Here is a 21,116-nt window from a genome sequence, read left to right as displayed (position 1 = left end):
CGCCCCTGATGAAGTGGGAGCTGAATCAGAAAAACAAAATACAGCTATGAAGTCTCAATAGGTCTCTCCGTACAGTCTTGGGCTCAGGCTCCCCGGAAGCATCACAAGGAGAGCATCAGTATGTGACTCCGATGAACAACTGTCAACTTATTTCTTACCGTTCAACGTATCAAGCTCCTCATGCATGTATGTCCACGATGACACTTACAGCTGGCCCTACTCGGTGTCGGGGTCCTTTGTTTCTATGTGGTTTAACCTCCTGTATGACAGGGGCCCGGCCATTAACCAAGCTGCAAGGCTGAAAAGGAGATCGATAGGCTTTGATTCTAGCTCATGTAACTCCTATAGAAGGGGTCCAGGATCATCATGCCACTACCCAATTTCGTCTTTTGCTTTAGTTGCTGTTACAAGTATCGTACATTTCTTGACCCGAGATTTGAGCCGTTAAAACATGAGTACCTACTTATCCAAGGCAGAAGTTCATTGACTGTGCTGATAAGTACTTTTGAGTTACAGAATCTCGCCCACTCAGCAAACGAAAGCCGTGAGCTTCATTTGTAGACTGATCTGAACTGGTGCTCTCCCAAAAGTGATGAGAATGAGCTATACATAATTTCGTGACATGAAAATACGTGCACTTTTACTGAGTTCTATTTATTGGCTGGTGCATACTGCCAGAGACAGAGCAGTTTATCATAGAAGCTTGTCGACACACACCGCACAACATCAGAAGGCTCAGTATCCCGAATAAAGTCACTTCCATAGTTCATGCTCTTGTGTTCTTCAAACCTCGCCAGAATCCTGCAACTCCAGTCCTTGTCGTTCTTGACCTCCAGGTCCAAAAGTCTTGCGCCTGCATGCATGCATGAAGCGAGGATCCTCACTTTTATAGACTCTTTCGAATCTTGTGTCTTAACCAGATCCAATCGCCAGACACCTCCTCCTAGGTTTTGCTCAAGCACTAGCTCGACCTTTTTCATTCCATATGATTCGTGCAGATCGTGTATAACGAAAACACGTAGATGGTCGTCATAGCTGCCTGTCACGACTACTCTACCTGAGTTCTTTGTGAGTCGAAAGAGTGGCAGAATTGATGTGACCCCTGCATCGTGTGTCCCCTTGATGGTTGCGGGCGAATATGGCTCTTCGCACGGGGAACCAGGCTCACTTGAATCCCAGATGCAGGACGTGTAGCGAAGCATGGAGTCATCTCCACCGCAATAAGCTGCGACTTGGGCCTTATTCGTCGTTGACACTGGCGTTGCGGGTGAGAACGCAATGCACCAGGCCTCGAGGGAATTGGTAATACCGAGATCAGTGTAGTTCTGAGTGATGCGGTACCCTTCGTCCAAATGTAAGATTCGAGCAGAGCCTGTCGAAGTTGTGATGCCAATCAGATGCGGGATCTCAGGGTGCCAGCTGCATTGCAGGAACAAGATATCTTCTGCAATATCGTCACATCTGCTTGTTGATATATGCTGTAAAGGAGTTGAGGGATTTGCCTTCGGGTCAAGTTTGAATACAGCCAGTGTCCCAGTGCTAGATATCACAGCCATAATATCCTCTCTACCTTTCCGAGGGTGAAATCGGAGGTCTAGAATAGCTGAAGGCTGCGAAACCGTCTGAACGAGATGACTATGATCAAACGCGTCAGCAACCAATTGGGCCCCGGGGAAATGAACTCACACGTCGTCGCCAACGACATTGAAGACTAGCAAGCTCCCGTTGCGGCTTTGTAGTGTCTTAGTCGCGTTTGCAGCATCAGTGTCATCGTCGTGGTCTGTCTCTTTTTGGGCATCCTCATTTCTTTCGAGGTTATAAGTTCCTACCACGAACAAGTTAGGATGCAGTTTACAGAACTGGACACAACTAGGAGGCAGTTCCAAGGTTAAGGAAACCTTTGACGAAACGATTTTGGAATCATCCATGGGTAATAACAGATATTGAAGTGATATGCAGGATTTGACAAAGGCAAAAGGAAGCAATCAATAGGAAACAAATGGACTCCAAATGGTGGGGTCCGTCCCTTTAGCTATATCCATTTGTAGGGCGAGACTTGAGAGGTACGATGATTGCCAGAATACACAGTTGTAATCTTAGATACCAAAGAATTCTGTGAAGCATCCAGGTACTTATTCAACTACCAGACAGAGGCTTTGAATACAGTGGTTGACTATTTCCATTATCAACTTGAGGCGTAATGTACGTTACAAGGTATAAGTTACAGGCCTCAAAGCTTAACTGCCGGACTAGCGCTATCAACGCGAACTTGCTTCTGCGACTCCATCCCCTCGTCTCGTCTGGGGTACTCCTCTCCTTACGTCAACACGCGTATTTTCTCATTGATGACTTGAATTTTTGACGGATAGGACGGCTGAGGCGGTGATTTTGTTTCTTATGTTTACAGCACTTTCGCCCTTGATTTCTGCTTGTTGCGCAGCTTGTACCCTTGTCTACAAAACCAACAGTTCCCACGCCATTGCCGATTAACTCAAGGATCTGGTTTGTTCCAACTATATCCTCCTCAAGCTCAACTTGAATCAACATCATGGAATATTCCGATGATTCTGACTTCTACGGTACGTCCCACCGTTTTATCAACCTCTCATTAGCTTACAGTTTAGGGGATGATGATATGGTCATGGACCTTAACAACCGTGTACAACGCTTTGATGTTCAGAGTTGGATGCTCGAGCAACAGCAAAGCCCTGGAAGACCTATTCCTGACACGAGCACCGTTCGCGAAACATCGCATCTTCACAATCCCTATGCTGGGGTAGATTATGCATGGCAGCTTACCGAGACGGTAGATCAGTTCCTCGCACGTCTCCCACCCAGGACAACAGACATTACAGAGGATACGCCTTGGATCTTTATTTGCAATCCGTATATCCCCCGAGTCGAGAAGTCTATGGGGCAGAACCAACTTAGTAAAGGTAACGAAGATGAGGCTCCCGAGGAAGAAGGCAGCAAGACTGCGCTTGTCATAGAAGGTGGCTTGGAGAGACTAGAACTTCTCTCCAAGTTCAAGGACGGACTGAAGAAAACCAACAAGGTTCTTGCAACACAAGAGCGGGAGATTCAAAAAGAAATCAAGAAAGCCTCGGATGATATACTGCACCTGGCGCACGCCGCCAAAGTCCGCGCTGGCAAGGTTTGTATCTGAGGATGTCTCGCCTAAACACCACTGACCCTCAACAGTGGATGTTATTTTGCACACCAGCAGAAGTAAACGACGTGTGGGAGATTGTCGCGAAAGCGACTGCCAGAAACGAGCTTGGCATTGCCGCAAAGGTTGCTCCAAGACCAGCCGAAGAGGATTCTCGAAAAGATCGACTCATCTGCGTGTACACGACCGATTTCGCAGACAAGGCCGATGTTGGCAGGGTACTTCAAAAGCTTCGAGAGCTCAGATTGGTTGAAGCTCGAGGAAGACCTATCTACTATAAGCCAGGTGAGTCATGGTTTCGTATCGATGTCAATAAAGTGAGGCTGACGCAAGTCGATAGATGCATATACGTACATAGGGATATCGTTTGGGAATCCCTGGGGTCTGAAAGCGTCGATCTATAAGTCATCTGACATCTTCCAGACCTAAAGACGCACAACAAATGACTCATCTAGCCTGGCAGAACAAGGGGGAATGTTCCATCGTGTATGGAGGATCAAAATCAAGAATCCGAGTGCATAATATGGAGAGAAACGAAAAAGAACAGGATCGTATCGTCATGACCTTCATAACCAATGTCCTAAACGCCCATGATTCCAAGAGATGCTAATTCCGCATGACGCCCAAATGCTGTCGCTGACCTATGCCCACTGTGTCTGTCCTTACCCATCAATGACTTCCAATCACTGAACCCCGTGAAAATACTATAAAAGCCCCTGTAACCGTGAAAGCTTATACATCGATGATTTCAAGATCATTAGCGCTGGCGTCAAGGTCGATGTACTTAAGGGGCAGAACAAGTCGATATGCACTGTTGCCATTGAGGTAGTATCGGTGTAGCTTCTTAGTGCGTAAAAAACCGAGCTGTTCGTACAATCGCATAGCAGCGACGTTGGTCTCTTCAGTCTCGAGGACAATTTCGTCCGCATTGCGCTTGGTCATGGCGTCGATGGCCTTCTTGACGAGGGTTGTTGCAATACCATGGCCACGGAAGTCAGAAGCAACGGCCAACATGGCGATGTAGCCTCTTCGAGTGGGGTTGGAGTGTGAAGCATGGACTTCCAGCTTGCATACTATAACGCCGATGAGAGATGCGTCGACTGGGTTCAGTGCCTGAGGATATTTGTCAGATACCTTGGAATTGACTCGAGGGTGAATTGGTCTTACCATGAAGCAGAGATGTGCCCACTGGCATAAGAAATACCGATATACATAGATACTATAAGGCTCACTCAAGTCCTTTGAGATCAATGCCCGGATGGCGGGTAAATATTGAGCCTCAAGGGCATGTTCATATTGTACGTAGCGTAACTCGCCAGGAATGTTGTCAATTTTGGTAGGGGCCATGGGACTATGGGGATTTGAAGTAAATAGAAGAGACCAGAACCGAATCTGGACAATCAGTTATACTGTTGAGAGCTGTGGTAGTAGAGTTGTCTTGAAGTTGATGTTTGGGTAAGATCTTAGATATGGGTGTTTGAAGGTTTAAAACCAGATCTTGACTTGACACCTAAAGAGGGGCAGGCAGAAATGGAGACTCAACCCGGTATCGGTGTGAGGGGTACCTAGACGACCTAGGTGCTGGCCTACAGGGTGTCAAGGAGGAAAGGAAGAGGCACGTCCAATAGGTAGATAAGAGTCATTAATTCAAGAAAGAGGGTGGGAAGATCTCAAGATTTGGGGCTGGAGGTGGCAATATGCAATGCACTGGGAGGTATCACAGCCAGCGCCTCCAACAGTTAATTGCCAGGTTTGGTAAACCACACCAAAGAAATGATGCACATGGCCACGAGGGCAAGGCACGCAGGGCCGTTGGCAGGGATTCCGCTGTGGTGCAGAAGTCGAGGACGCTATTTTAAAGCCCTTTTTGATGTTTTTGTGGAGGAGAGGGCGGGGCATTGGAGTAACAAGGTCCTGCATGGCTCTAGCTGAGGTTTTGCATATGGACCGATCAAGCCGATATAAGCGATGGACAAATGCGTCTTTAACTTGGGTAAAGTCAATTTGAACTGCCTCAGGAAGAGGGAGACGGGAGACATCGAGAAAAGGGTCTGTGTCTTTCATCATTTGGAGTTCAAGCATGTGATAATGGAAGCTCTAAACTCCATAGCATGATGTATATCCCTTTCTCGTGGAATGGAATGGCTTGATCTCACTGCCTACCTACTAAGGTAGGTACCTAACCCTTAAAGAAGAGAAGAGAAGAGAAAGACGCCTGACTCTTTTTTTTTATCCCTTTGTGATTTCGGCCTCTTCCGTTTCATCCGCTCGGCACTTTTCAAGATAGGTAGCATTATCTTGGCTTTGACGTCAGGTTCCTGCCTACCTATCAGGAACGGCAAGCATGTCCTTCCATTGAATGAGCTCCCTCCCTGGACACTTGTCAATTTTCATGTGATGCACGCGACTCCCAAACATGGCGCAACTTTTTCATAATTACGTACCACGATCCGTGGCTTTCATAGAACTTCCATTATCATCCAGCGGATATTTTCTCACGTTCTAAATTAGACCAGTCGGTATATTTACTCTTCAACTTCCGCTGACAGATGATACGATTCTTTGGACTTCGGGCTTTGCGACCACCCCGTTTTTTGTTTTAGATTTAGAGCACGCGCCCACCCGCATCCAAGTTAAAGTACCTACCTAGGTAGGCGTCCATGGGCGTCATAGCTACGAGCGACATTTCTCAAAACTCCAACGATTCCCCTAGCCTATCTTGGTCGGGGGCCTTTTTTCCCTCCCAAACAACTGACTACATAAGACGACGCCTCGCAGAGGCTTGTTCTTGCTTGGATCGACAACATGGCGAAAAACCTGCGGCGCCGAAATGTTCAGGGTCAAGATGAAGATACGAAAACGAACGAGAGCGACGATGCTTCGAGGGAGGAAAGCTCAGCGACCGACCCGACAACGCACGTTCGAGTTGTAGAGCACGCCGTTCCAAAGACCCGGAAGCGGCGCAATACCTTCATTTTCTTTCTTGGCAGTTTGTTTGGAATAATCGCCGCCGGGTTTTTCGCTTCCAGCAACGATCTTATCGACCTTCCCGAGTTCACCGACTTGTCCATGGACAACCTATTAGATGCTCTGCCAGCTGGATTGGTCAAGGACATACGCGATCTAATCCAAGGCGAGCGCGACTTTGCAGAATCATATGAGCCTTTCTCTATCGGAACCAAAGCACGAGCTGAAGGTCTTGAAGCACACCATCCCGTGATCATGATACCAGGCGTCATTTCGACGGGACTCGAGTCTTGGGGAACAGCCAATATCTCAAAGGCTTACTTCAGGAAGCGGCTTTGGGGAAGCTGGACCATGATGAAAGCCTTGGTCATGGACAAGGAGGTCTGGAAGAAGCATGTGATGCTCGACAAGAGGACAGGACTTGATCCGCCAAACGTGAAACTAAGAGCTGCCCAGGGCTTCGATGCCACCGATTTCTTTATCACAGGTTATTGGATTTGGAGCAAGATCTTTGAGAATCTTGCTTCGGTTGGCTACGACCCGACGAACTCCTTCACAGCTGCTTATGATTGGCGCTTGTCCTACCCTAACCTCGAGGTGCGAGACCGATATTTCACCCGACTCAAATCACACATTGAAGTTGCGCTGGAGGTGGACAACAGAAAGGTTGTCTTAGCATCGCACAGCATGGGCAGCCAGGTCTTGTTCTACTTTTTCCACTGGGTGCAATCAGAGAGAGGCGGCCGTGGTGGCCAGGACTGGGTTGAGCGACACGTCGAGGCTTGGATCAACATTAGCGGATGCATGCTCGGGGCAGTCAAAGATCTAACTGCTGTACTGTCTGGTGAGATGCGCGATACAGCTCAGTTGAACCCCTTTGCGATCTACGGCCTGGAAAAGTTTCTGAGCAAGGAAGAGAGGGCTGAAATTTTCCGCGGCATGCCCGGTATATCATCTATGCTACCCATTGGTGGCAACGCCGTCTGGGGTAATCTGACATGGGCCCCAGATGACTTGCCAGGTCAGAATCGTTCGTACGGATCTTTATTGAACTTCAGAGTCGGGTCGAACTGGACAACTCCTGATCGTAACTTCACTGTTGAGGAGGGCTTGTCCTACTTACTCAACACGACTGAGGATTGGTACCAGGATCAGCTCAAGGGGAGTTATTCTCGTGGCGTTGCCCACACTGTTGCCGAAGTCGAAGCCAATGAGCTGGACCCCAAGAAATGGATCAATCCTCTTGAGACCCGACTACCACTTGCACCTAGCCTCAAAATTTACTGCTTCTATGGCGTTGGGAAGCCTACGGAGCGAGGATACTATTACAGGTCCCCTGACCAGCCTCTGATGACAAACCTCAACATCACCATGGATACGGGCTTTACCGAAGGCGACGTCGATCACGGCGTTATCATGGGTGAGGGCGACGGGACTGTGAACCTCCTCAGCACAGGTTACATGTGCAATCATGGCTGGAACATGAAACGCTACAATCCAGCAGGCGTCAAGGTCACAGTCGTTGAAATGCCCCACGAGCCAGAGCGTTTCAACCCTCGCGGTGGACCTCGCACAGCTGACCACGTCGATATCTTGGGGCGATACAACCTGAACGAGCTGCTGCTGCGGGTGGCTGGTGGAAAAGGTGACACGATTACGAACTATGTTGTCAGCAACATTAAAGAATATGCATCTAGAGTCAAGATTTATGATGATCACCATGAAGAGAACGAGGAGGTAAAGAGAAAGTCATAGATTGGGTGCCTCACAGCTTTTTTGGTAGCGGCCTTGGTGGTGTTGAGGTATTTGGTAATGACTCTGCTGTTTTTGGCAGCGGTTGTTGTCTGGCGTTTGGGAGCATTCACGTTATATGTTTTGCTTTGGTTTGGGATCATCAAACCCTGACGCTAAATGGTGACATCAAAGAGGGTCACTTAATTTGTATCAACTATGACAATAGCGAAAGCTTCAAGATTATAGATTTCATCTTGCATCTGGCTATAAATTCAAGGCAACAGGTTCGGTGGAGTGTGATTCAATCTCCATGCAAGTGGTGTCTGATCAGACTGTGGCAGTCCCTACTATAATGATCGCGACATGGATGACAGCACTAGCCACAATTGTTTACAATAACAGGGATTCCTGGGCAGTGTTTAACTACATACATGAGAACAGATGTTGATGTAAGTTGATCCACGCTTTGTTCTATTGTTACTGTTGCTGTGTGGTCCGCCAAGCCAGCGCTCAACAGGCCTGGATGAGGTCACGGTACAGCTAACGGGCTTATAGCAACAACTGAGTCTCGACCCCGCCACCTGAATTCTCGAAACACAACCACAGCACAAAATTTGGCTTCGGCTTTGATTATTTTTTGCTCCATCTCAGGTTCTGGTCTCGTCACCTCCAGGAGATGACCACTGCGCTCGCGTCTATCCCTGGAAGCCATTGTCAATTGGCCCGTCGTCCCGTCGTATCTACCCAGCACAACATCCCCGGCCAGCTTCGTATCACGCATATCCAGTCTCAACAGGACTCGATGCCTTGGTCCCTGTACCCTTACGGAAACGAGGATCATGGCAGATTTCGACGAAGCTCCCTACACTCATGAGGAGGACGAGGAGCAGTTATGGGGTGGTAAGTTTTGTTACAGGGGTTGTAACAGTAGAAAAAAAATGAAGGACACGAAATGACTGACATGATTGATCTGTTGTAGAACTTGATAAGTGCGTTTCGAGCAAATGCGATTCCCACGAAACGATCGACGATGCCCTGCGCACATGGATAGATTTAACGACACGCCTTCGCGACCATCTCTACGACTCTCAGGAAGAAGTCGTTACTTGCACGCGGATGCTTCTTGCTAGCGATCTATTCCAGGCCAACAAAGACTATGTTCGCACTCAGATTATCTATAGCTTGCTTCAAGAGGACGAGGCTGGGCCTCTGCACGCTATTGTTTCTCTTCTCCTCCTCGACGGGTGCCAGGATGAGACCATGTTCCCTCGCATGGTGAACGAGGCTTGCTTCCCCCGACTTTTGGAGCTGATCAATGGTCGCCGAGACCAGGACCCTGGTCTGCATCGCCTTCTTCTGCAGCTTATGTACGAGATGTCGCGTATGGAACGACTGAGGGTCGACGACTTGACCATGGTGGAAGATGAATTCGTCCATTATCTTTTTGCATTGATTGAGGAATTGTCTGACGATGCGCATGATCCTTATCATTATCCTACCATTCGTGTTTTGGTAAGCAGCTTCCATTCCATCCTTGCTGCCATTGCTTACATAGACGCAGCTTGTCTTGAACGAACAGTATATGCTTGCGTCTACAGAAGTTGACGATTCTGCTTCGCCCAATTCGCCTCTGACGAACCGCATTGTGAAGTGCTTGAGTCTTCACGGAGCTTCGTTCCGAACGTTTGGCGAAAACATCATTTTGCTACTGAACCGAGAAACCGAAACATCACTACAGCTACTAATTTTGAAGCTTCTGTATTTGCTATTCACGAACAAGGCGACATACGAATACTTCTATACAAACGACTTACGAGTACTTTTGGACGTCATTATTCGAAACTTGATGGATTTGCCAGATGAAAAAATGTCCTTGAGGCACACGTACCTACGAGTTCTCTACCCGTTATTGGCACACACACAACTCAGCCAGCCGCCTCACTATAAGCAGGATGAGATTCTGCGTGTGCTGAGCATTCTCCGAGGCTCGCACAATGTTCACTTTGCACCAGCAGACGACACAACGCTTCGTCTGGTCGACCGTGTATCAAAGGTCAAGTGGATAGAAGAAGCGCAGTCCCCCACGGTAGGATCCGGTGAGGCTGAAGTCGCCCGCAGATTCATCGGTATAAGTCTATCACGATCGCAAACGGCGAGTAGTATCAGTGTAAGCGACGTAGCGGCAGTTAAAGAGAAGCCGGGAGTGCAGACACCGAGTCGATCAGGCGATGGAGGCGACGTTGCTACAGATGATGACAACGTCCCAATGGCTACTCGACCCAAGAAGCCTTTGCCAGAGGTACCAAAACACCGCCATGGAGTGCCATTTGCGCAGAAGTTTGCCAACGGAGGACCGAAGAAGACACCCCCTAAGGCGCCGCCGCCGCGACGATGGGGACGGATGAAGACGGTTGAGAAGCCTCCTACTGACCCAGTTCAGGAAACGGTCCCAGAGCAGGAAGCATGATACTAGTGGACAGCTACTATCCTCCGGGACATGAACTTTAAAACAGAAACATCCCGCTGGGCGGAGGGCACCGGTCGATAACCGTCACTGTGCGCTAGGAGAGACTCTCGGTTTGAAGATGGCGTTTGTGGAGCTTTCTACTGCACTTGGTTGGACACACAAAGCATAAGGCATGGCGTTTTGGGGGGATTTGAGCATTGGCCTTGGTAATGGTTTTGGGGAGATTGTAAGTAAACCGCGGCAAGTCTCTTTTTACGTGCTACTTTGTAGCAATAACATTGTAGAGTTAGTAATAGTGAAGAGAATGATGATTCTGTTCGACAATGGCATGTGATGATGGCATCATTGAGTGAACTGTGTAACTTGGCAATGTCTGGGAAGCTATGATTGAGGAACGATGAGCTGAAGCTGTCTAAGCCTTCCTCGGATACCTCTTGTTAATATCCCTCAAGGTGAATGTCATCGGCAGTCACTTTGCAGTGCCGAGCCGGGATGCGGCTCGTTCAGTACAAATCAAGATTAACTCAGATTTCATGGAGCTTTGAACACGGTTTTATCAAGATCCACAATCTCCATGCGGAGAAGATTGCAAAGTCCTTCCTAGTTCAAATGTCTACGAAACACCGAAACAACAAGTTGCAGATCCGGGAGACGGCGATGCCGAGCAGATCTCAGCTTCAGTGGTGAAGTGGATGCACCCGTGGGAGCGACAGGTCTTGCGATTGAAAGGGATTGGCCGCATGTGAGATTGGGCACAGCCTGGGGGGTAATGACGATCGTCGTTGGGTTGTGTTGCGGTTCTGGTTAGTGTGAGGGCATCTCCATCACCAAAACCAAAACCAAGATCAAGCAAGGGATGGACCCTTCTGGTGGCGCCCGTTTACGTCATTTGGTGGGGAGGATGCGTTCGAAAACTGGCTGCAAGCAGCTGAGCTGGGGTCCAGTGTTCTTTGGGATCAAGATAGGTACTTACTAGTACTTACAGAAGCTAGAGCCAGTCCAGGCACTAGAGATAGATAGGAGGAGATTAGTGATCCCAGTTCATATCGCTAAAGTAGATGCAAGTACCGCTAATAAGCCCATTCGGTGTAAGTGCCATGAGCTCTCTTGGCGTGCGACTAGATGGAACTCAATGCCCCCCTTCTCCAAGCCCATCAACTGCATCATCCATTCATAATAACAAACATCACGACCAGTATCACTAACACAATCTACATCTGGCGCCTCGAAGATTTGACCGTGCTCTATGCCTATCTTTGGCACTTGTTGACTCAGTTGATTCCGACTACGCTCACTCTTTCTCTTCTTTAGGAACCTTACAAGCTCCTCACTCAGACCGAGGCTTAACAGTAAGTTAGTACCTATCTCTAGCAGTCTCCTTCATTCTTTACTTCATCTTCATCTGCAACAACGGACTGGAAGACTCCTCCATTGTGGAACATATATCTCCTTTGATCTTCGGTCTATTTCTATTACCCGCTGATTCTCAAACCTCCACTCCACAGTTTTCGTTCAAGCTCCTCCAAACAGAAGAAGCGACAGAGCCAAGGTACGCACGTCGTCGATTCACCATCATCATTGTCTCAGAAAGTTCCTCCACTGCGACGTGCAAAGGAGACGCTAGTCTCACGCTTTGAACCTCAAAAGGCCTCCAATCTAGTGCTAGCGGCAATCTGCCAGCAGTGAGGTTGTACGCCCATTGCGTCAACACCATCATCCCGCGAGCTCTACACCCTGATTTTTTTGGTTCTGCTTGGGCTGCCTGCACAAGCTCGCCCAGCAACCGGCTCAATCCAGCCCAACCCGATTGGAACCCCTCCACTCAGTGCCGTTACTGACTTTCTAGGCTCTAGGATCTAGGCTCTTCTCCCCTTCCGTCTCGGATCCGTCCCCCATCTGCTCGTGGTCCATTCCGTCGTTTCTGTTTCTCTCGGTTGGTCCTTGCTTGCTCTAGCTCAGGTTGATAAAAAAACTACGGTACTCGGCTTGCGTAGTACTGTAGGAGAAATAACAACGCCACCTCCGCCATGGATCTACCTCCTTCTCACTCTCATCAATCTCAGCCTTCGTCATTTCCCCAACAGGCGTCTTATCCATACTCGTACGGTCACGATTCTTCTCTAGAATCATCCTCAGCTTCCCACCAGCGTGCAACTGCTGCCAATACCACCGCCAACGCACACACACAATCACATTCTCAGCACGACGATACCTACGATCTGTCAAATTCGATTCACGCGCCGCAACCGCTGTCGCAACAAGGAGGTCGTTTCACCGAGGAATGGGGTGCAGCACCGCGCGGGCCTTCAGTCCTCCTTGATTATCCTTCACCAAGCGCAAACATGCAGCGCAGCAATTCGGTGCATAGCTTCGTGACTGGTGATGACCAGCAGCTCCCGGCTCGTCAGAACACGCTCAAGAAGAAGAGCTCTGTCCGCCGAAATGGGAGTCTCAAGCGTAGTAGTAGCCGTCGCTCTATGAGAGCTGGCAGCGTTAAGAGTCTTGCCTTACAATCTTCATCAGACCATGATGAGGCGCATAGTGCTTTCTATTGCCCAGTCCCTACGTCGGGCAATCCTACCGAGACACTCTCGAACCGATTCCAGAACTGGAGAAAGGTCCTCAAGGATCTGATCGCATACTTTCGCGAAATTCAAAATCATTACGAACAACGCTCCAAGTCGCTCCTCAAACTCGCCAATGTGGCCAACAATATCACTACCCCACCCGGTTTTCTTCAGTCAGCTGGAATAGATGATGCGCTCCAATTCTTACGAATTTACAACAAGAATGCTATCCTCGAGGCCAATAAGGCCAAAGAAATTGAAGAGGATGTTATTCTTGCACTCACTGGATTGAGGAGCGACCTCCAACAGAAGATTAAGGAGATCAAGAACCTTTCAGGTGACTTCAAGAACTCAGTCGAGAAGGAGATGGACCATACTCGCAAAGCTGTCAAGACGCTCAGCGATATTCTTGGCAGAAATGAGTTGGATGAATCTTCAACCACTGGCAAGCAAGATCCATACCTACTGCGCCTGGCTGTCGACCGTCAAGTTGAGCGTCAGTTGGACGAGGAGAACTATCTCCACCAAGCTTATCTCAACCTGGAGAATTCCGGACGAGAGCTGGAAGCGATTGTTGTTGGAGAGATTCAGAAAGCCTACAACGCTTATGCTGGCATTCTTAAGCGGGAGGCTGACAATTCCTATAACGTCGTCGGCGAGCTTCGAGATGGCCCTATTGCCATGCCCAAGGACCACGAATGGATGCATTTTGTGACTCACGATGACAAGTTCGTTGACCCAAGTATTCCGCTCAGGACGCCGGACCAGATTCATTACCCCGGACAGGACCATGAGGCAGCCCAGGAGATTCGAGCCGGATTGTTGGAGCGCAAGAGCAAATACTTGAAGAGCTACACAGCCGGCTGGTAAGCATTCGTTGTCAAAACGTCGTGATCAGAGAAATTAACCAAGTTGCTAGGTATGTACTTTCCGCTACGCATCTCCACGAATTCAAGTCAGCGGACAAGGCGCAAGCCCCTATCATGTCTCTTTATCTTCCAGAACAGAAAGTAGGATCCCACTCCAACGAAGGGGGCTCTTCGAACAAGTTCATCCTTAAGGGTCGCCAAACTGGTGGCATGCACCGCGGACACACTTGGGTCTTCCGTGCCGAAAGTCATGACACCATGATGGCTTGGTACGAGGACATCAAGGCTCTCACCGAGAAGACTGCCGAGGAGCGAAGTCAGTTTGTTCGAAGCCATTCTAGAAGCCTTAGCCGATCATCCCGACGATCAGTTAGTAGCGATGGACTGGTCGACGAGGAGGACGAGGAGCCCTTCACGGCCGATACTGAATCATTTACCAATCCGGGACCAAGACAATATGAGGCAACTCCCCGGCGATCTCAAGCAGGTGGGCGGTTCCCATCTGATATCCAAGTCAATGCGCAACGTGGCTTACAGGCCCCTCATTCGCCTTCTAGTGTAAGCTCTGGCATCCAGGACAACAGGGACCCCGCTGTACCACCGATTGTCACGGGTGCCCTTTCTGGTCCGGCCGCTGGAGAATCGGAGCAGGGCAGGGACGACCATCCGGGCTATGGGACTGTTCACCAGACGCCCATGGATGAGATGCCCTCGCATGCTGCAATCGCAAGCCAAAAGGCCCATTACGACGGTGTTAACCCTTATACGAGCGAGCCAGTCAATCAGACTCCCGTTGAGCCGGTCCCCCTCCACCAACAACAGCAACAGCTATACCAGTCACAGTATGAATCGCAGCAGCCTGTGCAGCTGTCAGACTACGTCGATCAACACCAAGACCAAACCTTTGTTCCTGTTGTGATCCCCCAGGGTAAGGATGAGCGCGATGGCAATTTTGCCAATAGTGAACAACGCCACTTTGATGAGCAGCCTAACAATCATACTATGGAGCCACGAGAGGAGCCATATGGTGGATATACAATCAGTGGAGCTAGCCATGAGGCATCGAGCTATGAGCAGCCTTCATATCCTCAGGCGTCATATGACAATCAGCCCAATCACAGCTATGCCAATGGCGATGCTAAGGGCAACAGTTACACAATGACAACTGTGGGAGAGGGCTTTCCTAGACTTGATGGTGGAGCAACTGAAGAGCGACGACCATCGACTCGAGGAGGCGAATCAGTCTATACCGAGCGTGACTCTGTTCTTCTCCAGACAGACGATGAAGATGAGAAGCCTGTCCCAATCCGGCCATCCGGTAACAACCGGACTGAGAGCCATAACACCATCTCAAACCTGCATATTCCCGGCGGTTACCCCAAGAGTACTCAATCATAGGATGGGGCATCAGTATTCGAGTTTTTCCCACATTGTGTGTCCTTTTTTGTTTTCCTTATTGTTATTTTTACTTTGCTGTGATGGAGAGAAATGATTTGGGAGGATGGTACAGCGTTGGCTGACGAGAGGCGTTGGTCAAATGTGTTGATGGGACGGTTACAGTACGGTTTGAAATGGATTATCCCTCGTTTGGCTTTGGCTTGGTTTCGCAAAATATTTACTTGGATCGGTGTGATGAGATATCTTAGTCTGTTTCAATTGATTGAAAAGTTCAACGCGTATCATGAGTTTCCAGTGACTTGAAGTTAACGAGACCATGCATCACTGTTTAAAAAAGATGTTCATTTACAGCCCCCAGCGTCTCTAAGTTTGTTCTATCAATTATGCCATCTGACGTTCATCCTTTGATATCTAAGGTTGGTACACGATATCGGTAGGATGGTTTTTCCGTCTCCTGTTGCATCAGCCAATCGGGCCGCTCCAAGCTAGCTCCCGCAAACCTTCGGTGGACACTCTTTGCAAAATTTCACACGGCAAAAAAAAAGTTCAGCATTCGACCTTACGCGGAAACGATTCCAAGGCCCGAACGAGCGACTAAATCCTCAGCTACGGGCATCAACCGAAACAGAATCGAACGAGCAGCCGAATCGCGAAATTCTCATCTCTTGAATTTATATCAATTGGCGACAGCGCAAACTCGATAATCATGTCTTTCCGTGGAGGTTCGCGCGGACGCGGCGGTAGTGGATTTGGAGGCCGTGGCGGTGGTACGTCTTTATTTCTTCGTCGCGCGATTAATTTTGGGGGAACTGGCTCTCGGCGGTGCAAGAGACGTCGGAACCATACGAATTGGGGCTGTTCTGGGAGTGATTGGCTCTAAGAGCGGTGTTTTGCGTGGATTCAAGATCAACTACTAACGACCTGTTTCCAGGCCGCGGTGGCTTCCAACAACGAGATATGGGCCCTCCTGCTCAGATCCTTGGTATGTATATCATCATGTTCTATCCGGAATCCCATAACTAACACTCTCAGAAATGGGCAAGTTCATGCACGCTTGCGAGGGCGAGATGGTCTGCGAGTCCATCAACCCCAAGGTCCCTCACTTCAACGCCCAGATCTTCCTCGAGAACAAGACTGCCGTCGGAAAGGTCGACGAGGTCCTCGGCCCCATCAACCAGGTGTTCTTCACCATCAAGCCCACAGAGGGTATCCAGGCCACCTCTTTCAAGGAGGGCGACAAGTTCTACATCGGCTCAGAGAAGCTTCTGCCCCTCGACAAGTTCCTCCCCAAGCCTAAGCCCCCGCCTGGAGCTCCCAAGCCCAAGCGCGCCGGTGGCGGTCGCGGTGGTGCCCGCGGTGGGCGTGGCGGCTTCGGTGCCCGAGGCGGTGGCCGTGGTGGTTTCGGCGGCGGCCGTGGAGGTCCTCGAGGTGGTGCTCGTGGTGGTTTCGGTGGCCGCGGAGGTGGCCGTGGCGGCAGCGGTGGTTTCTCACGAGGTGGAAGCGGCTTCGGTGGTGGTCGCGGACGCGGTGGCTTCAGCCGCGGTGGCCGATAATCTCCTTGCCACAACGGCGGCTGCGGATCACTTCTGTTATTAGGGAGGACTAAGCGACTACGCGACCCACGAGAGCTGCTTAAAGGAAATGGGGATCGAAAATCATGGAATCTAGGAGGAGGGAAAGAAAGAAGAAAGAAGGGATTGACATGTATTTCTCTGGCGTTGGACGGTATCTGATTTTCCAAAGTGCTTTGCTTGGTTTGGCTTTCCCACATGGCTCTATATCCCAAATCCCGCGATCGCCATGCTCGTATGATACGGCATCGGATTGGAGTTTGTATGTACAAACACAAGAGGATTCAACGAAGAAGACAAGAGAGAAACTGAAATGAACGGGCAACCTTTTAAACTTAACTCATGTCTTTGTGAAATGTGTACATTTTCATTAGACTGTATCTCCTGTCCACGCCCACGGGGTATATATAAGGCTCAAAGTCTATAAGCTCTTGAACGCCATGCAAACAACCGAAATCACTCCCCTCGGTGTCTGAGCAACGCCGCGCACAACAGGCCAAGGGCCAAGATAAAGGCCAGCCCTCCTAGTCCTAGACCAAAGTAATGCGCATCTCGATATCCTCCAAAGGGGTCCTTGTCACCGCTCTTGCCCATTTCCACAGCTCCAGCCATACCCAGCCCTACTGAAAAGGCGAAAGCTGCTGCTGTATTAGTGATGCTGTTTGCGAGCCCCAGTTGTCCCTCTGGCACATCTCGTCCGAGCACAGTCGAGGAAGCGGGAACAATCAACACCATGCCAACTCCCATGAAGATGGCGCTGACAAACGAGTTGGCCCAATATGTTTGCTGAGCTGGGGCTGACGCCAGGAGAGCCGAACTAATCAGAATGGCGATTGATGAGACCACCATGCTCAACTGTGCAGTAAAATCGCGGTTTGCGAAGGGCCAGCATCCAAAGGCGATGATAACACCAACCACTAGTACTGGCATAAGAGCAACACTCGTGAGAAGGGGACCCCAACCTCTGACAACTTCGATAAATTGTACGAAAGTCCATGCCCAGACTCCAAATGCTGCTGATGCAGCTGTCACGAAGCCAAGTGTAATACCAGCAGCCAGGTGAATCTGCTTAAATGGTACTAACGGGTGACTGGCCTGTGATTCGAAGAAAGTGAATAGTGGAATAAGTATGATGCCTGCAATGATCAAGATGTACGCCTGGGGAGTATCCCATCCCACAATGGGCGCCTGGTTCCAACCAACGCTGAAAAGGATCAAGGCAGCGATTCCAAACGCGAAACCCAATACATCTAACCGCTTCCACAGGTTGCCTTCGAAATTGTAGACCAAGATTCTCTTTGCTGGGATGACAAGTACGCTTGAAATACCTAGGGCTGTACATACCGCGGCCATGCTGTAAAAGGCCCATGGCCACGAGGCGTAATTAGCAAACAAGCCCGTCATGACCGATCCAATGACAAATCCGAAAGGGACAGAGGCATCGAAAAATCCCATCACAAGCATCTTGCGAGGCCCAGGAGGATAAGCCCTCACCAGCATCCCGTGTCCATTTGGAATAACGAATGCAGGGCCGATGCCTTGCATAGCTCGACAGAAGCAGAAGAAGATGGCTCCTCCATTGTCACTCGTCTGCACATACACACTGAGACCAGCAAGCAGACTCCAAAGGGCGAACCAAATATATCCAGCGATGAAGGCATATCTTTGACCGCAGACGTTCCCGATCCGGTTGCCAAAAAGAGTGGTCGCGCCATAACTCAGTGCAAACGCTGATGTGAACCAAGCAAGGTGTGTTGTACGCTCTGGTTCGAAGAATGATTCTCCAATTCGTCGGGCAGATGTCAGTGTCTGTGCAAGACTGGCATATGTCAGAACCTGTGCCATACATATGACGGCAACAAAAAGGCTTTCGTTGGTAGCATGGTTGAACTCGATCATCCTGGCCCCCTCGTTCAGAGGTTTCCTTCGCAAACCTTGATTTGCGGGTGAAGAAGGGTCTGTGTCGGATCCCGCACGAATGTGGGTGACCGTACCTAGTGGGAGAGATCGTGTACCCATGTCCGGCCTCAGAGCTATGTATTGGTGATGCTGTGTGGTTCCTCGGAAGGCTTCAAAGCGTCTGGCAGCTTGGACAAGTCCACCATGGTTGACCGAAAAGTCTGATGGCGTTGGGCCTGTAGGAACAACAGGAGTTTCATTTGGGCGAGGCTCGGCCAGGTTTACTGGGACGCTAAATCGTGGAGGTGGTGTATGAGGTGTATCTAATCGTGGTGGTAAGTTTGGTGTTGCCAGTCGAATCATGCCTTCGGGGACTTGTGCTGGAGTCTCAGCCATTTCCGATTCCATTTCACGGTCAAGGAGAGAATCCGTCTCGACATTTGGAGGTCGTCCTGGCATAATTGATGTATGTATATAGTTGCCTCGACGCGGTGAAACGGGTGAAACCGTCATCTCTGATACACTCATCTGGCTCACTACATCCATGTCTAGCAAATTCACATTCTGGGATATTTCGCTGACGCTTGAAGGACTTCGGGCATGAGAATGCGAGTATAGCTGAGAATTGGAACGAGAGTGAGAGTAATCTCCAGGCTGAGAGTGAGAATTGAAGTTTGTGTAAGTTGGAGCTGGTGCTGCTGGAGAGTAACCACCATATTGTTGTTGATAATGATGGCGAAAAGATTCCGTGACGGCGATCATGGTATCAGTGGCATGTTGAACGGCAGAGTTAGATCGATTTATTTCTCGACGGGCCTCAGACTTTTCAGAGTCTTGTCGTGATACGTTCCGAAGCGGCTCCATCGTGAAGTTGGTGATAAGTCAGCAACGCCAGGGCTAGCAATGTCGCCCCTCATGTCCTCGTTTGTAGATGTTATTAGTCAGTAAAGCAGACGATCAAGGCTGCGGAACCATCATAACTGAATCAGAAATCATAATCGAAGAGAATCAGAAATCAAGCAATCGAGATATAGTCAGGGACGCTTGGGGGTTTTAGTCAAGGGGAAAGGCTGCGCTTACAGCTTACAAGGAGGCAGGTAGGCATGTCGACTCATCATAGGATGGAAGCTCATCCATACCGCTCCGTAAGCCTTCAGGGCTGACTCGCCCCCGCAACTAAGCTTAGCTTTTAAGGCTCAGACTCTGGTTCAGGGTCCGGAGGTTTAGGACCTGACACTTCCATGTCTTGGCCCAACCGTTAGTTTTTGAACCGAGATGAGGGTGGGTAGTGTAGTGTATGGTTAAGCCAGAAATAGAATCATCGATCTTGCAAGTCGTCACAAGCTGTAGGAGAAAGAGACTTTCGCCTCTGTGAGAATTCTTGTTGGTAGTGATCTGCTTGTCTTGATAATTAGTCCCCCTTTTGGTAATATCGTCTGACTTGCATCACAAGGTTCTGCATTCACACTGAACAAAGCTCAACTGGAGCGGGGAAGAGAGAGAGACTGGACAGTTCAGAAAGTCAGTGATGCATTGACACAAGCGGCGGTTACAGGGGTTCACGTATGAGTCTGGTTGGTCTATCGATCACGATCTTGTTGGTGATGATAGAGAAATGAAAATAGTGGTGTTGGTGATATCGTAGTGGAAGGCACCTCTGATCAAAGCGGCTACGACCAACCCTACCTACCTACCTAGCCAATACAGCAAGAGGCAGGTGTACCACTCCTGCTGTCCCCAGATCGCCTGCATCCGCCAATGGCTACCTACCTACCTAATGATCATCAAAATTATTCTCCCTCTTGTTCCCTCAGTACAGTGTTAACAGCATCATAGGTATCATCATCGGTGTAACCAAACCCCCAATTGGGTGGTATTCCTCTCATGTCCCGACGATCTGATACCCCATCCTTGTTTATCATCAACAGCACAGCCACCCGTCACTTTCTGGAGCCTGTCTAGCCTGTTAGTCCTAGCCTAGGATCCTTCAACAGCACAGCCTCAACGTATCACAACCCATGTCCTACCCTTAGCACGTTCTTTGGGTCTTGATCTTCTAGCTTCAGCGCCTCTGACAGCATGTTTCAGATAGAGATGGTGTTAATTCGTCTGTATCAAGTTGGTGAAGACTCAAACTTGCAATTATTCTGGTCTTTTTGTGAGACAAATTATGTGATTTTCTCAATTGCCTCCACTTCATCAAGATCTTCTCCGCAGTCTCGTCCTCCCAGTTCTATCCAAATCCAGGAATTCGGCAACCAAGCCTCATCATGCTTTGTCGTTCCACTCACCGCAGAGCCTCAGATTGTGCGTAGGCATCACGTATGTCTCTATTTTTGGTCAGACTCAGCTTCCCATGGCTACTCATTACGTCTAGAAACAGAGAGCCTGCGAGCACATCCAAGCTTTCCTTGAACCTTGTACTGGCTGATACTTGGAAACGATCAACAGGAGATATGAATTAATGGTCTAAGT

General features: G+C 49.4%; 8 protein-coding genes; 5 read left to right on the top strand and 3 right to left on the bottom strand.

Moving 5' to 3' along the window:
* Positions 1-650: 650 nt before the first annotated feature.
* Positions 651-1,928, bottom strand: FFUJ_13616 (uncharacterized protein; the record flags this gene model as incomplete). XM_023576321.1 has 2 exons in its annotated part: positions 651-1,635; positions 1,687-1,928. 2 exons carry the CDS (start codon positions 1,926-1,928, stop codon positions 651-653), a joined length of 1,227 nt encoding a protein of 408 aa, XP_023429488.1.
* A 620-nt stretch (positions 1,929-2,548) lies between these two features.
* FFUJ_13615 (uncharacterized protein) lies at positions 2,549-3,598 on the top strand (the record flags this gene model as incomplete). XM_023576320.1 has 4 exons in its annotated part: positions 2,549-2,579; positions 2,625-3,154; positions 3,202-3,454; positions 3,510-3,598. The coding sequence occupies 4 exons, from the start codon at positions 2,549-2,551 to the stop codon at positions 3,596-3,598; spliced, it is 903 nt and encodes a 300-aa protein (XP_023429487.1).
* A 303-nt stretch (positions 3,599-3,901) lies between these two features.
* On the bottom strand, positions 3,902-4,516 carry FFUJ_13614 (probable MAK3-N-acetyltransferase; the record flags this gene model as incomplete). XM_023576319.1 has 2 exons in its annotated part: positions 3,902-4,282; positions 4,337-4,516. The coding sequence occupies 2 exons, from the start codon at positions 4,514-4,516 to the stop codon at positions 3,902-3,904; spliced, it is 561 nt and encodes a 186-aa protein (XP_023429486.1).
* Positions 4,517-5,974: 1,458 nt separating this feature from the next.
* FFUJ_13613 (putative phospholipid:diacylglycerol acyltransferase LRO1) lies at positions 5,975-7,891 on the top strand (the record flags this gene model as incomplete). Its single annotated transcript, XM_023576318.1, has 1 exon — positions 5,975-7,891. One exon carries the CDS (start codon positions 5,975-5,977, stop codon positions 7,889-7,891), a length of 1,917 nt encoding a protein of 638 aa, XP_023429485.1.
* An 818-nt stretch (positions 7,892-8,709) lies between these two features.
* Positions 8,710-10,337, top strand: FFUJ_13612 (related to Orc3p; the record flags this gene model as incomplete). XM_023576316.1 has 3 exons in its annotated part: positions 8,710-8,770; positions 8,850-9,382; positions 9,432-10,337. The coding sequence occupies 3 exons, from the start codon at positions 8,710-8,712 to the stop codon at positions 10,335-10,337; spliced, it is 1,500 nt and encodes a 499-aa protein (XP_023429484.1).
* Positions 10,338-12,364: 2,027 nt separating this feature from the next.
* Positions 12,365-15,171, top strand: FFUJ_13611 (related to transcription factor Ask10p; the record flags this gene model as incomplete). XM_023576315.1 has 2 exons in its annotated part: positions 12,365-13,770; positions 13,824-15,171. 2 exons carry the CDS (start codon positions 12,365-12,367, stop codon positions 15,169-15,171), a joined length of 2,754 nt encoding a protein of 917 aa, XP_023429483.1.
* Positions 15,172-15,877: 706 nt separating this feature from the next.
* Positions 15,878-16,724, top strand: FFUJ_13610 (probable nucleolar rRNA processing protein GAR1; the record flags this gene model as incomplete). XM_023576314.1 has 3 exons in its annotated part: positions 15,878-15,938; positions 16,103-16,153; positions 16,204-16,724. The coding sequence occupies 3 exons, from the start codon at positions 15,878-15,880 to the stop codon at positions 16,722-16,724; spliced, it is 633 nt and encodes a 210-aa protein (XP_023429482.1).
* Positions 16,725-17,198: 474 nt separating this feature from the next.
* On the bottom strand, positions 17,199-19,505 carry FFUJ_13609 (related to aminotriazole resistance protein; the record flags this gene model as incomplete). Its single annotated transcript, XM_023576313.1, has 1 exon — positions 17,199-19,505. One exon carries the CDS (start codon positions 19,503-19,505, stop codon positions 17,199-17,201), a length of 2,307 nt encoding a protein of 768 aa, XP_023429481.1.
* Positions 19,506-21,116: the final 1,611 nt, after the last annotated feature.

The sequence above is a fragment of the Fusarium fujikuroi genome, chromosome FFUJ_chr04 (genome assembly GCF_900079805.1).
Source record: "Fusarium fujikuroi IMI 58289 draft genome, chromosome FFUJ_chr04".
Taxonomy (NCBI): domain Eukaryota; kingdom Fungi; phylum Ascomycota; class Sordariomycetes; order Hypocreales; family Nectriaceae; genus Fusarium; species Fusarium fujikuroi.
The sequence above is the reverse complement of the archived record's forward strand: the minus strand, read 5'-3'. Positions and strand labels throughout refer to the sequence as shown.